This window comes from Cynocephalus volans, chromosome 8, assembly GCF_027409185.1.
Source record: "Cynocephalus volans isolate mCynVol1 chromosome 8, mCynVol1.pri, whole genome shotgun sequence".
Lineage (NCBI taxonomy): Eukaryota > Metazoa > Chordata > Mammalia > Dermoptera > Cynocephalidae > Cynocephalus > Cynocephalus volans.
In genome coordinates this window covers 57386827-57402805 of record NC_084467.1, presented here as the reverse complement: position 1 = coordinate 57402805, position 15979 = coordinate 57386827, and the positions used below count along the sequence as shown (strand labels likewise).

Genomic DNA, 15979 nt, shown 5'->3' with positions numbered 1-15979 from the left:
AATGTCCTCGACATTCATCCATGTTGGAGCATATGTCAGAATTTCTGTCCTTTTTGTTGTGCGTGTACCATTTCGTTTATCCATTCCTCTGTTGATATTTGAGTTGCTTCTACCTCTTGCCTATTATGAATAATGAACATGGGTATGCAAATATCTTTTCAAGATCCTGCTTTCAGTTATTTTGGGTATATATCCACAAGTGGAATTGCTGGATCATATGATAATTCTATTTTTAATTTTTTTGAGGAACACCACACTGTTTTCCATTATAGCTGCACCATTTTACATTTCCACCAACAGTGCACAAGGGTTTTTCCCACTTCACCAATTTTTTGTTTTTTATACAGTAGCCATCCTAATGGGTGTGAGGTAATCAAATCATTGTGGTTTAATTTGTATTTCCCTAATGATTAGTGTGTTGAGCACCTTTTCACATGCATGTTGGACATTTATATATCTTATTTGGAGAAATATCTATTCAAGTCCTTTGTCCATTTATTGACTGGGTTTTTTTGTTAAGTTCATTATATATTCTGGATTGTAACCCCTTATCAGAGGTATTATTTGTAAATATTTTCTCCCATTCTGTTGGGTGCATTTTCACTGTTGTTTATGTCCCTTGATGCATAGAAGCTTTAAATTTTGATGTAGTCCAATTAACCTACTTCTACTTATGTTGCTGATGCTTTTGGTGGCATATCCAAAAAATCATTGTCAAATCCAGTGTCATAAAGCTTTTCTGTCTTCTAAGAGTTTTGTAATTTTGAGGTCTTACACATAGGTGTTGAATACATGCTGAGGGAATTTTTGTATATGATGCCAAGTATGGGTCCAACTTCATTCTTTTGCATGTGGATATCTAGTTTTCTTAACACCATTTGTGAAGAGACTGTTCTTAAGGCATATGTTTTAATCAACTTTTAAAAATCCTTTTAGTCTGGCTTTTTTCCTTGTCCGTTTGTTAAATGTACCTGCTTTTTTTCATTCAACCTTTTGCTGGCTTCTTGTCTCATTTGGCTTCCTTGCAGTGTAGAGCTGTCAATATTGGGGAATGCTATAGACGAGGCAGAGCACAGAGCTGGTGCCACTGTGGACCCGCAGCAGGTTGGTTGTTACCAGGTACCCCACTGACCTTCCCCAAAGTTCTCATCCCTTAGATTTTATCCATTTGTTTATCCATCCGTCAAGCCGGATTGATCTCACTGGTGAACCCAGCCTCTAGGAGAGTCCTGGCACAACCATGTTTTACAGATGAAGCCCAAGAAGGTACAGTTGCTCAGCATGGTTGTGGAATCCACATTCAAACCCCAATCAGTGGGATGCAAAACAACTCTTCCTTACCGCTATGCTAAAGTTCTTGTTTCTCCTAGTTTACCTGTAATAGTGGTAGCAAGCTCATCACCACTACTTGTCAAATGCCATTCTTCAAAGTTCACACACCATGGATTTAAAGTGTAAGCATGAGCTGGTGGCTGGTTGAATCTGAGGAGGCAAAGCAGCCATGCCTTTCCAGCAATGCTCATGTTGCCCTCTTGTGGCAACAGCTGCCATTGTGGGATAAATGATGGAAAGCAATTTGCTTTGCCAAGAGGAAGAAGGAAAAGCAGTGTTTACTGAGGGCAGACTATGTGCTTTCACCAGGTTAGACTATAATATGCTTTTTCATGTTTGGTCCTCATGACAGTACTGGTGTGCAAAAGGTAGCTTTTAAAGCAAGGCTGAGGGATTTGTCCAACTTCACTCAGCAGAGAAATTTAAATCTGGACTTTGATTCCAAACCCCATTTTTTTTCCAAAGAATACATTCCCGATGACTTCCCTGTGTTAAGAGAAGGCAATAGGAGGGTTTTGTCAAGAGTGCTTCATCATGTCTACTTTACTTTATCTTTCAGGGTTTTTTTCAGTTTTCTTGAGGACAATTTCTACAAATGATGACAGAATCATGAAAGTGTATGAGGTATGTTTAAGAATGAATGGGAGAATTTCATTCCACTTTGGAATGGTAGGAAAGGCTTCCTGGGAGAAATTGCATTTGTGCTAAATCATGAAGGACAACTAGAATTTGACTGAGAAGATATTGGAGGGGACAACCCTCCAGCCTTCCAGGACCTCTGACCTACTTCTCCCTGTCTGGGATGCATTTTCCCTTGGTATCCTTTGATATCCTTCCCTGACCAGCCTATCTGATATGGCATCCTGCCCTTAACCACAACCTCCCATGCTTTATTTCCAGAGCACTTTCTCCTCTAATCAAATTTAAGCTGCATGAAGGCAGAGATATTGGTCTGTTTTGTTCACTGCAGTATCTCTGACACGTAGAACAGCACTTGCCACACTGTAGATACACAGTAAGTATTTGCTGAATGAATGAATACCATTCTCTGCTTGGTCTCCTTCAGTTTCTGGATGATAACACCTCCAATTCAAGGCCCAGATCTTTTTCTTTTAAAAAAAAAAAGTTTAAGTAGTATCAATCCAAAGTCCATCTAATTTCAGGGAGCAGAACCATTTCTTTTAGACTACTTAAACTCTACAAAGTTCCAGTCGGTATGCAGAAAGACCATTTATAGTCAGATCTCTATTCAGTCAACCAATTCATGTTACCAACGATAGTACCAAAAAGTGAATTTCACAACCCAGCCAAATCTGCATTAGGCCCCATCTCTTCAAAACTTTAGAAAAATCAGGAGACTCCTCACCTTATATGGGTAAGTAAATGACAAGAGAATGGGATGAAACCTAAATAATCCATGGCTGTTATGGTATAATCAGCTCTGCAGTAAAGATCAAAAGTAAATGGTATTTCTTAGGAGTGTCACATTTATTTCATGTTAGTTAATTTCTAACAAATATCAAGTTTGAGAAAAATCTTATTTATCTATAATTACATGGCAAAGAAGTAAACTCTCATTTCCCTGAGATCATGCTTTACTCTTCCTTTCCTTCTGCCCTCTCTGTAAACATATACCTCTACTCTAACACTTACCTGCAGCCTTCTTGAAGGTGAGAACATGCCATATCTTTGAAGCCACGAGCCAGGAAATAGTTCCTGGCACAAATATAGGCCCAGATATGTGCTAGATAATGGTGTAGATGGAAACATAATGAAAACTTGTCACCATTCACATTTAAATGTGAAGAAACCTTCACCATCGATTTGGATGAAGAAGAATTAGACTTCAGTTCTAGTTTATATGGCAGTTCTTCAGAGTTCTTCACAAAACAGGTAGCCTTTAGAAATGTGTTCAAATTACTTCTTACTCAGAGTAAGCAAAATGACATTTTAAGTACATTATACATTCTAAATTAAGTCACATGAGCTAGTGTAGAGAAAAGCTGAGATAAAAATCATCATCATATTCAGAAAAGGAAAAATTCCCTGTCTATACAGAAGACAAAAGATAAGCACAATATTAAGCGTACATAATAAATGAATTCAGGGAAAATTGGTATTAGAAGGTAAAGTGGTTAATCTAAATATTCAAATACATGAAATCAGCCTATAACTTGGGTGGACGACCCTTTAAGATTTTGCAGAAGATTAACTCGATTACTAAAAAAAACAGTTTATTTTTAAGGTAAAAATAATCAGTAGAACAGTGTGGTACAGAAAGAAGTCATTTTTAGAGAATAAAAGGTAAAATTTGGAAATCCCTGTTCCTATCCCAGTTACATGGTTTTTCACACTTGTATTTTTCATGAATATTGATTACGGTGGAAAAACCTTAGTAACTGATTTGAGATACAGAGCCAGTTACACACCCCTACAACCGTTATCAGCACATGTCTAAAAACTGCCTATGGAAATTCACCAACTCTCAGTTACTCAAAGTGCCCACACTTAATTTTCCATTGACAGCAAAGCAAATATTGTTAACAAAGCAAGTTTTATTTTGCAAAATATAGTGTAATATGAACTCCACTGCAAAAGAAGGAACAAATTATTTTTAATTATATAGTGCAGAGGAAGAGAAACAGGATGAATGGAGGTCTAGAGACAAAACAATCTAATCTCTCTGGAGGGGGTGGCGGGGAGAGATTAAAACACATTACCCAAGATGAAGTAAAGGGGACCAGGAACCACTGAAAACCACCTCACTGCAAATACATCTAGGGGAAGACGGAAAAGAAACTATATACTTGCATTGCAAATAATGTGCATCATACAAACTTAGACATCTATAATTAAAACCTAGTGAATTAATCTAATAAAAATCATTTACACGGCATTATGTAGGCAAATATGTTTAAAAAAATATTTTAATAAGCATATTCAGAATGGCAAACGGAATGGGAGAAGGGAATTATTTTACAGTGCAAAATTACTATGCATAAATTTAAAAACATCTAATTCATAATTTTAAATGCCTATTTAAATATCACTTCAAATACATTTCGAAGATCAACAGATTTGTGTTGAACTGACTTGCAAATTCTGAACTCCATTTGAAAACACATGAAACAGAATACCATTCCAAATGAAAATGATAGTGCTCTGCTGGGTGTGGGAGTGAGGTGGGGGGCTGCTGGGTGTGGGAATGAGGTGGGGGAACTAAATAACTATTAACAAAGGCTTCTTTTCTCAATGCAATTTGTCAAGAATTCAAGAGTTCTGAAATGTACTGAATCTTAAGCTAATTAAATTCATGATATGACTAAAAATTTTAAAATAGTGCAAAGACTTATCAAGTTATAGTGGCTGCATTATAAAGAACAAAGTACTGTGTGAAATACCTATATAAACACAAAATACAATTAAATATTTTTTTATGAAAAGCTAAGCATTACATATTATAATAGTGGAATGTTTTTCATGAGGCTTATTTTAAAAATATAAGATTAAGAAAAGTAAAATTTCCTAATATGTATACATGTGCCATATTTGCAAACATGCCTGAGAATTTACTTAAAATGTTCCTGTAATAATAGTTTGCAAGAACGTTACAAACCTGCAAACAAAATGCATCTTTTAAAAAAGGTGAAAATGGCATCTCTAATATTGGAACAATTTAAAAAGTACAGCATCACTCATCTTTTGAAATATTTCTATAGACCATCTTTGACAAAGAGCTAGGATACTTTGGATTCATTTAATAAAATCAGATTTAGAAAATGCATTGTGACCATCTGCTAAAGCTGCTGCCATTCTGGATAAATTAATGTTTTAAGTAAAACAAAACAAAAACAAAAAATGCTTCTCAACACTTTCACCCAAAACTTTGATTTACTTGGATATGTATGTAACAATAGTAAATGTATATTATATGAAGTCAAGTGTTGTAAAGTGGTTTTTAACACTGTTTGGGAAAAAAAAGTTCACATTGGTGAAGGGAAGCAGTCTGAACATATGTTAACACTTCATGAGGGTAAGGCCTAACAGTGCAACCTCTACTCAATTGCATTAGACAGTGGAGCCATTAAAAACAAGACCACAGGAGATATATTTTTAAAAGGCTTTGGCTCTTGAACTGATGGCTGAAAATTAATCAGAAGAAGCATTTAAAGTATGCCTGTGTGAGAAAAACAATAGTTAATAATCTTTTGTAAAAGTTTGGATATAGGTTGGTTTATCAGCTGTATAAAACCACATTTTTAAAAAAGATTTTTGCACTAAAAATAAAATGGCACTCTTACAAGGCTATGCAGATGGATAATCCTATTTGTAATCACACAGAGCAATGGTTACCATATATTTTCATTTTGGAAAAACACAAAACACCATCATATCTAAAAAACTGATTGTTACTGGAAAAGTCTGAAAACTTCATCACTTTCTCCTCATAAAATCAGTATGGTTACCTGCCAATAGTTATTTCTTGGGTGTGCCAATATCTAAACCTCACTTGACCTTTTCCCCTCTATTTAATGCAAAAATGGGAAATTGTATAATGCATATAAAAATAACTGAACAGGAGTCTGGCCAGCATGATACATTTAAGCACTTAAGCCAAAATTAAACTTTCGACTTGCTTCAAAAATAATTTTGAAATTATAGCAAATGCAAAACAAACTGCAATCTAAGCACCATGCTTAATTTCAGAATTCTCAAAATATTTGTCCTTAAGTAGAAATTTGAAAAAGCAAACTTTCACAATCCCTTATGAATGCTTTTACCACCTGGATAAGAAACATGACTTAGTTACTACACAAACACTTAAAAATTCATTAGAAAAGCCTTAGCAAAATAAAATGAAGCTGACAGACTGAGAATATCAATTCCTCTCATAAAAGTTTACCAACTGTACAAGTTAAGAAAATTATACAAGCTTTTGTATTAAGAAAGGACAGCTCAGTCAAGACATATGTACTGTAAAAATCTTTCAAAGGCTACAAAGAATCTGGAAAAATACAGAATGTATTTCTTAAGCCCAGATAAGAATATGGAAAGACATCATTGATGTCAACAATTTTACATATACAAACCTGACCTGGTTTATTTTTAAACTTCTATATATAAAAAAATCATGCTAGCATAACTTTCAGGATTTATAAGGGTTTCCTTAATAATGACAATTTGTATGGAGACAAAAATGTCTGTTATAAAGACATTTCAAGAAACTAAAAAATTTGTGTCATTCACAAAACTGAACTTGGTTTTTCCCATTCCTCCATCAAACTAAGCAAAAATTACCATATAGTGAAAATTTATAATTAATACATCAAATGAGAAAGTACAGATAAGCAGATAAATCTTTAGCTGACTCAAATTTACTAAGCTTTTTTATATCCTTAAAAGGGTCTCTGACAATTTTAAAGTAAAAAAAAATCTGCAAAAGGCAGAATTATGAAATCTTATTTCCTATAGGACTCAATTTAAATTTTCAAATTTTAACCAACTGCTTCAAGGAAATCAACTTTTTAAGGTAACCCATCAACCCTGAAAATTTTAGTCACACCAGAATTTACTCCAAAGAAAGTAAAATAGATCTAAAATTTAGTCATCTGTGTTTTCAAGTTCATCAAGTTTTCCATGTGAGATTGCTTCTTGGAAAAATTCAGAAGAACCTGGACTTTCTTTTCCATTGCTGTTTACCCTTCGCCTTTTGGCAGGTCTCTCACTTTTTTCATCAAAATCATTTTCATTTCTTGCAGTCACATGGGCAAGTTTTGGGTCAGTGGTAAGGTTATCTGTTTCATAACCATTAGTATCCATATCTGTGTGAAGTGTTTTCTTATTTCCACCTGTTGGTCCATTAACATGTAACCCTTCAACTTTTACTTCTTCTTTGTTTACTATTTCACCTGGTCCATTAGATGACACTCCTAAATTGGAAGAAACATACATGAAACTGCTGATACAAAAAAGTTGGAAGTGTAAACTATTATAAAGCCACTACAGCAAAATAGCTTTTCATCAGAAAAAACAAAGTATCAAATCTGTACTGGCTGTAATATTTACTAGATGTGTGACCTTAGACAAGTTATTTATGCTCTCTGTACCTCAGTTCCATTGCTTACACAGTGAGGATCTTAATAGATTTACCTCACAGGGTTTTTGTGAAGATTAAGTTAGTAAATGTAAAGAACTAAGAACAGAATTTGGCATATGTTGAAAGCAGAGTAAGTATTATGTGACAACAAATAAGCATTGGATCCAGCAGTCTAAACAGACTAAATTAACAAGGACATATGCATAAATTATTTGGACTTTGCAAAAGGGCTGTAACTTTCTAAAACCACGTAAAAATAAAATCAATGTTCTTTCTTAACAGAAGTTTGAGTTTTCTATTGCCATATAAAATCAAGGTGCCATAACTTTTTTATTCTTAATGTAAATCTATGGGTATTGTGTTTTATAAGATCACACAGTATATTTATCTAAGTGGACTTAAATAATCTGTCATAATGTCAAAAAAAAAAAAAAAAAAAAATCAATGCTGCACTGTCCAAGCACACACTTGGAAGTGCTAAAAGTAAACACAAATTTGCGCCGGGCATGGTGGTGCATGCCTGTAGTACTAGCTACTTGGGAGGCTGAGGCTGGATGATCACTTGAGCCCAGGAGTTCTGGGCCACAGTGCACTATGCCAATCGGGTGTCGGCATTAAGTTCAGCATCAATATGGTGACTTCCTGGGAGCGGGGGACCATCAGGTTGACTAAGGAGGGGTGAACTGGCCCAAGTCGGAAACAGAGCAGGTCAAAACTCCCATGCTGATAAGTAAATAAAAATTCCTCCATAACAGGTGAGGAAAATAAAAGCATAATTATTCTAATGAAAGCAAGTAACAATAGAAAGATCATGTTAGAATTGACTGCAAAATGGAATACAAATTTGGTGAAAGGAAGTAAAATACAGAATCCACCACTGGAGATAATTAAAATATAATTACCTGAAAAATATTCAGCATAAAGGATGAGCCTAAGATATTACATTTTGGGGAAAAAAAAAAAAAAGCTTCAACTCAAAAATGCACTCAAATTATGAATGCACATGGGGATTATGCATCATATGAAGGAACAACTCCATACAGCAAGTAGAAAAAGCTAGGTGAGACTGTGATTAGATAAGAAAAGATTTCAAGGCATTAATTAAAGCCCTTACAAGAGAAATAAAATTGGTTTGGAAAGTTCCTTCCTTTCTTTGAAAAACCTGAGAATCATGACTGCATATACCTGATGCAAATGGTTTCTAAGCCACTGAATAATTTATAGGTAGTTTATGAACACTCTCCTAATCTAACAGCATGTTCTCATCAAAGAGTTAAAAAAAGAAAAAAGAAAAAAAAAAAGAAAGGAAATGATTTATTTAGTGTTGATGTTAAGAACAAACAGGAAAAGACAGAAGTAGTGCCAGCTGTCTGCCTCTGAGCTTCCACCCCTAGTCCCAAGGTCAACAGTGTCAGCTGATTCTACTTCAGAATGGATGTGGCTGGCATTAGACATCATGTCAGTGAAACTTCCTGGACCAGGACATGCCTGCTGGACCCTACGTTTTGTTTGTTTGGCTTGTTCTTAGAGGGAAAGTAGTAAGGGAATAGAGAGAGGCTATGAAATGAACTAAGTATATACACTACAGCAGTGCCAGTGAGAAACCAAAGGTCAGAACAAGGGTTAAAGTTTTCATACTGTTTCTCTTACAGTTTCTGTCAAGGGGAGTTTAGCTCCCCAATGGCCTTCCCTACTGTCTAATTCACCAGTTTCCTCCTAAATAGGAGCCAGGGGGTGAGGGGGCACTTATCACTTTCTGCTTGGCAACTCTCAGACCATTTTAGTCAAAGCAGAAATCAAAATAATTCTCTGACTAGTTCTTGCTGATCAGCATAGTGATCCCTGGCCCACTGTATAGTTTAAATAGGAACATAATTTGAATGTCAAACATCAATATGCCTTTTGCTTTTCTGTTTCACGGAGATAAAAACAAATATTTCTGGAGAATATTAATGCACAGGCTGATACCTGTTTTTTCTTCTCTCATTCTTCAAGGTCATTATGTTATCAAATATTCAAAACAGTGCTCTACTAGTTATCTACTTTTTTTCATTTATGAGCTTAAAGCACTTTCCAAGCAAGTGTTATAAGCTCTCAAGGTATTTAATAAATATCTGTATTTCTGATGTGAAATGGCTGAGGTTTTGGTCTAAGGGTCAATAGGAATACGTATAACCGGGCATTATCCTAACTGGTAAGAAAAGAAATAGTACTAAAATACAACAAATTTCTTAAAAGGAATGGTCACTGTTGATAGTTGCATATTAAAGTTATGTTTTAATGATGTCAATGGGAATCGTTTCCAATTTTTTGAATTAGTATATATGTATGCTGATATTATGTATGTTTAATCTGTTATTTACAATTTTTACTTCTGTTTTGGAAGTGTAAACCCAGACTGAATTTCCTGAGCTACTGAAGGAAAGGTGCCCCTCATTATGAAGAAATAGAAATGTTTCTTTGGTTGCTTACCATTCTGATTACTACTGCTTATAGTACCATCTTCTTTCTCAGATTGGCTGTTACTACTGTTGGATGCAGTTGGAGGAGGGGATGGTGCTCGACTAGAAGCAGCACTTTCACTTTCATCTAGAAGACGATCCATGTAATCCCTTAAAATTAAGTAATAAAACAATTATTTTCTAATATTAGAAAACCTGAAAATTAAAATAACTGAGGTTGAACTCAGAAGGCTTATCAACAAATATATTCTAATTTTCACTTTCATTCTAGTCCCTCCTCTACTGCACCAGGATTTGAACATTTAAATGAAAAGCTCCTTTTGATTATGTGTTTGTTTGTATGAAAAATGCATAAAGGCTTTAAACTAGCAAATTTTAGAGACCTATAGGAAGTTTTTAAACTTTTAAAACTGTAGGCAAGTGCTCAGAGTAGCCCAACTGAAACTGAAGGATTTTTAAGTGAAGAGATGGGGTGATGGCAACAGGAGTAGAAAAGAATTTCTGAACAGACACAGACTGGATTTTAAAGCCCCTAAAGGCAATACCTGAAAGACAAATTGGGGCCTAGTAAAAAGGACTGATCCCCAAACCTTCCTACATATCTTATGTATTACCTTTCTGCCGGATCTGAGCTATAATAAGATAACGAAGTTCCTGGGCTTATCTGCTGTCTTTATCCTGTGTCACTACAGATGAGCTCATTTCTTCCCTAAGTCATTCCTGAACTACACTGGGTAAGGGTTAGAAGATCTGGGCTAAATACTTGTCTCTTTGGAGTTTAGTGCCTTTCACTATAAAATGTAGATAAGTCATACCTGTTCTATTTACCATACGTGGTTGTTGAATTAGATATATGTATGAAAAATGTTTTGTAAACTATAAAGTGTTACTAACTCACAGAAGAAAGATCATCCAACTATGCCCTGTGGGCTGGCCACCTGTTTCTAACAAATGAAGTTTTACTGGAACCCAGCTACACACATTCATTTACACAGTGTCTATGACTGCTTTTGTGCAACAACTGCAGAGCTGAGTTGTGACAGAGACCTGAGGGCCTGCAAAGCCTAAAATATTTACTCTCTACCTCTTTACAAAAAATGTTTGCCAATACCTGCACCGGAATATAATTCCCCAACGGCAGAGATTTTAGTCTGTTTTGTTTATTACTGCAACACTGGTACCTAAGTTGTGCACAGCAGAGAATAGAATCTCAATAAAAACCTAAATATTTATTTTAAAATTCCTTCAGAGTAAGTATAATGGAATTAGTAAGACAAATGTTTCAGAATTTTGTGAACAAAGTAAATAAGAATGTGGATAAGAACAGCGGAAGCTCTTAGGAATTTTCTGAAAGTCTGTGGTAACAGTCTACAATATACCATTAATTGTAGTTATAATCTCAAACTGTATGCTCATCACCGTCTCCTGGGTTATGGGGATATAATAAATATAGAGATGTGGTACCTGATCTCAAGAAGCTTCTAACAGTCTGAGGTATATGAGTAAAACTAACACATATCACAAAAATGTATAAAACCATGTCCTAATCAATTTAACATTCTAATTTTCTTCATCTACAAATAGAGGGAATTAAATTTGATGGTCTTTAAGACCTGTTCATCTCTATGCTATTCATCATAATTACAGAACAATTATGTAACAAATGTGAAGCACAGAGAAACAGGAATGAGTATGATGACTGCCAAAGAGACTTCAAAAGATAAAGCAAATAAAACAGAAGATGCACGATGAGGGAACTGTTAATAAATATGGTATGGTAGGACTGGATAATGGAGAATATTAAAAGCCAATCAAAGGAAGTTAAGAGTTGATTAGCTGTCAAAATTATTTTAAATTTCTGAATACAGCAATGACACTGTGAAACAATAGTAAATATCATTATTTCCTAAAGATTAATGGCATCCAGAATGCTTTGGAGAAAGAAAAGTCAGGTGAACTATCCAGAAGGTTGGGGCATCATTCAGGTAACCAGAGTTATGCTGAGTTAATTTTTACTTAAAAAAAAAAAAAAAATTATTTGAAAGGCTGAATATTTTACAGTGCAATCTTCACAATTAGCCTATGGAATTGGTAGCATCTATAGTGGATCTTTTTCAAAGGCTGTTTGTAGGCAGAAGAGTGGCAGATGTGCTTCATTCTGGTGAACGAATGGAAGGTAACAATAATTATCAGGATAATGTGCTTTGTACTATGAATTTTGATCTAAAAAAGGAGGCGGAAAAAATTCACTCAAATTTTCCTCTAAAGGCCTTAATTTAATGACTTGTGTAGTTGCTTAAAGTGCAACAATTAACAGAAGGAAATGGTACTGGAAGCAAATCAGAAAAATTTTTCCATGCTTACAGAAAATCGCAATTACTCCCCATTAGGAAAATAATATAGTTTGGTCACTGATTCTTATAGAAGACATAACACAGCTAAAATAAATGAGTCTCAGTAAAAAGTTATCATTCTTTCAGTTAAAAAAAAACTTTATAAAAGACCCAGAGGTGACATAACTGAAGCGTACAAAACCATGGCATTCTTGCTTCAGGAAAACACACTTATTTCATACCATTATACCAGGGACCACTGTTAACTCTTAAAACCTGAGAAAAAAGAAGATATGGATTACTTTTAACGGTGGCTATTCCACCTACAGAATACTTAACCTTAAGAGGAATCAGGTTTGCAGATGTCTCTTCAAAAAATTTTCAGAAGCTATGGAGAGATTATTAGAGAAACTAGAACACTTGGTGACACATCCCTACCTAACCTGTTGAGCTTCACATCACAGAGGACCAACTAAGACAGCCCACAACACTTTCCTTCATGATGCTTTCTGAAAGAGAAAACTGGATGAACCATGGGTCTGACCCAGCATGGCATTTCTTATGTTCTTACTGCTGATGACGACAGATTTGACTGTAGTTCGTGTGTGAACATTATTTCTGAAATGGGTGAAAAAAATGAAAGATTTTACTATTGCTTTTCCCTATAGAATAGTTTGAAAACCGTGTCTATTTTAAGATATACTCTTCAGACTAGATAGCTATATCTAGTTCTACATCATTATGTTTGAATACTACCAATGAAAAAAAGAATTAACTATAAGTTTAATAACATTATGTAGTTAGATAAAATTTGGAATATTGCTGCTATATATTAAACTCCATTCTAGCAATCAGCAGCTTTGAATAATGGGGGATGAGGTACACTGTCTATTATCCCACGATTTCCAGGGGTCAATCAAACTTATTTATTCCCTTTTAGATTACTTTCCTTTGGGCTTTTGAGCACTTGATCTTCCAAGGAAGTAACCAGCAGATACACCTATAAATGAACATGACCAAGAAGCAGTCCAGTCTAGGAGTTTGAAGAGCACAAACAGACATTGTACAAGCACATCTTTTACAGGCAATTATTTGGCCAGCCTTAACAATATCTTTATTGGTACACACTGACCAAATCAAGTCACAGATTTGATTGTTTTTATTCATAAATATTAGGGAATAGTCAAGGACAGTATTGCGTCCATAACAATTCATCAGCATTTTAAAGCAATTCATGTGAGATAAAGGGTTCAATACTTTTTGTACTTAAGTAACAAATTGCCAGTCGTGGTGGTGCAATGTTTCACTTTAAAGCTAGACTGAATGAGATTAAGAGAATTTGGTGCATGCAGATTGGATTAGTTATTATGAGACATTTTGCATAAAGGAGATAAAATAACCCATATCTGTGTCACTGGGAGTAAGCTAGAGTTGCATTACTAATTATTAAATATTACTTCTGTTAGAGGAAAAGATTCAGGAAAGCTAGGAAAAGAAAAGTCACCACGTACATGTTCTTTCTTACATAAAAAGCTTCTCACAAAACAAGATGCAATTTGACCTGATTTATTACATAACGATGTTCTTCCCTTTTATATTATCTATACTCAAATCTTGTGTTTGTTCTGAGATCAAAAGTAGAATAGACAAGAAAAAATACTAATTTCCCTTCCTCTTTAAAGGGCCTCTACTGGGCATATGGCCCCACAGTTTTAGAAAAGATATTCTAGGGCCGGCTCCATGGCTCACTCGGGTGAGTATGGTGCTGTTAGTGCTGAGGCCGCAGGTTCGGATCCTATATAGGGATGGCCGGTGTGCACACTGGCTGAGCGTGGTGCAGACCACACCGTGCCAAGGGTTACGATCCCCTTACCGGTCAAAAAAAAAAAAAAGAAAAGCAAAGAAAAAAGATATTCTATCCTCTATTCTCACTGCTTTCAAAGTATCATAACATGAAAATTGTATGTGTTTATTACCTAATGGAATAGAAAACATGCTTTCACAGCTGATCTGATCCATCTCCTCCTCAGAGATGTCTAATAAAAACATACACTCTAATTAAAGATGTCTATGCCATGTGCCATATTCCAGGGGCAGGGCAGGGAAACTGCCTTTGCTACTGGAACTTTTGAATATTGTGTTCTCATTTCAATAATAATCTAATGTAAAACTGATAAAGCATTAAAATAAACCTTGAAATCTTATTTTAATGGTATATTTGTTGTCTCAAATAAAACACTGTAAACACAGTTCATATTATAAGACACTGAGAAGTCTAAATGCCCTATACAGACATGTCAATAGATGGTAAATTTAAACCAATGTAAATTCTTTTGTAAAAGCAAGATTCTAAAATTGTAATTCTCTCAAGAAAAATCTAGAAAAGCTTAGCAAAAAAATATATAGCTCTGAAGGAAAAATTAACTCACGTTACACCAGGATGAAGATTATATTTCTTTTTTCCAAATCGTGTTTGCTGAGCAAAGAAATCATAACGTTCAGATTTTTTCCACATGTAATAGAATGCTACACATTCACCAACTGACCTTGTTCGGACCTATAAGAAACAAATGCTTGTTTTTAAGAATCATCTCTTCCTTAACAAAGTTATTTCATGAAAAACATCTGAAATTTGAAAATAAATTTAGACAGTCCTTAACTGATACATATAATACCATGTACAAAATATGACACTACAGTAGCTGCATTGAAAGCTATTCTTTCTAAACTTCCATTAAGGGGAGTAACACATTGGCAACAGGTCTTCAGATATTTAGAATTCTGCTTTTTAAAAGGCTACCATCATCCTAATCTGCTGTAAATATTCCTCTACTGGAAACATCTGGAAGTGGCATTCAGATGAAAATGAATGTTATGAACAGTTTGCCAATACTTTTACTCACGGAGCACCTAGGGAGTCTCTCTTTAAATTAATTCCCTTTCAGAAGATTCTCTTACTAGTCCCAACAGTGATCCAGACTCAGTTAATATACTTTCTAGAAAGTCTGAGAATATGCCACAGTGAGTGAAAAGCTAATATAATAATGTTAATGCTTTGCTTACTAAGTTACTCCTGTGGCTTACTGTGCTGTACCTATTTGTGTAAATGAATGGCTCCCCTCACATAATGTTCAACACCTATGGGATTAACAAATAATGCTGACAACATCCTTTTTGCTATTTAGCTTGGAGAGCTGATAGGGTTGATGTATATAAATCATATGTTGGGAGTTTACAAGGAAAAAGATATCTGTATGAATGTTTTGGACATGAAATGAGATGGCTTTAACCCATAACTTTCTGATCTTGATGCAGATATCCTGTGGCACTGACTGCACCTAAGGACAACTGTTGATGATACCCTTCCTTACCCAACATAAATCTTTCTTTTTCTCCCTCTGCCTGCACTTTACAACTTTCACCCACGTTGCTCTGAGACTGACAGTGATCAGGGCTTTAAAAAAAAAAGTCATCCAAGCTCTTTTCTGCCTCCTACAGAATCTTACTTCCAGATAGATTCAAGGCAAGGCAATGGTACTTTACTGAAGTCAAAAAATGAAAATAACATTTTGGGGCATGCAAAATTAATATTATAAAAAATCGTCAATAAAATAAGCCCTCATAATAGAACTTACGATTGAGATCTGAACTTTAATTCCAGGTGTAAAAACAGTCTCAATGTTTCCACTGGACCATTGTTCTGCCACTTAATGAATTACTGTCTTCCCTTTATTCACTGGAACAACTAGTATATT

The 15979-nt window shown here is 35.0% G+C and overlaps 1 protein-coding gene across 4 annotated transcripts in view; it reads right to left on the bottom strand.

Annotated features, from left to right (window-relative positions):
• Window positions 1-6811: 6811 nt before the first annotated feature.
• The window catches only part of MIER1 (MIER1 transcriptional regulator), a 56500-nt gene continuing 47332 nt past the window's right edge, over window positions 6812-15979 (bottom strand). For all 4 annotated transcript variants that reach the window (XM_063105332.1, XM_063105328.1, XM_063105329.1 and 1 more), the window contains 3 exons: window positions 14654-14781; window positions 9902-10041; window positions 6812-7262 (listed from right to left, as the gene is read on the bottom strand). In XM_063105332.1, coding sequence (XP_062961402.1) covers window positions 6934-7262; window positions 9902-10041; window positions 14654-14781 — 597 coding nt within the window. In that variant the 3' untranslated portion in view covers window positions 6812-6933. The remainder of the gene's footprint in view (window positions 7263-9901; window positions 10042-14653; window positions 14782-15979) is intronic.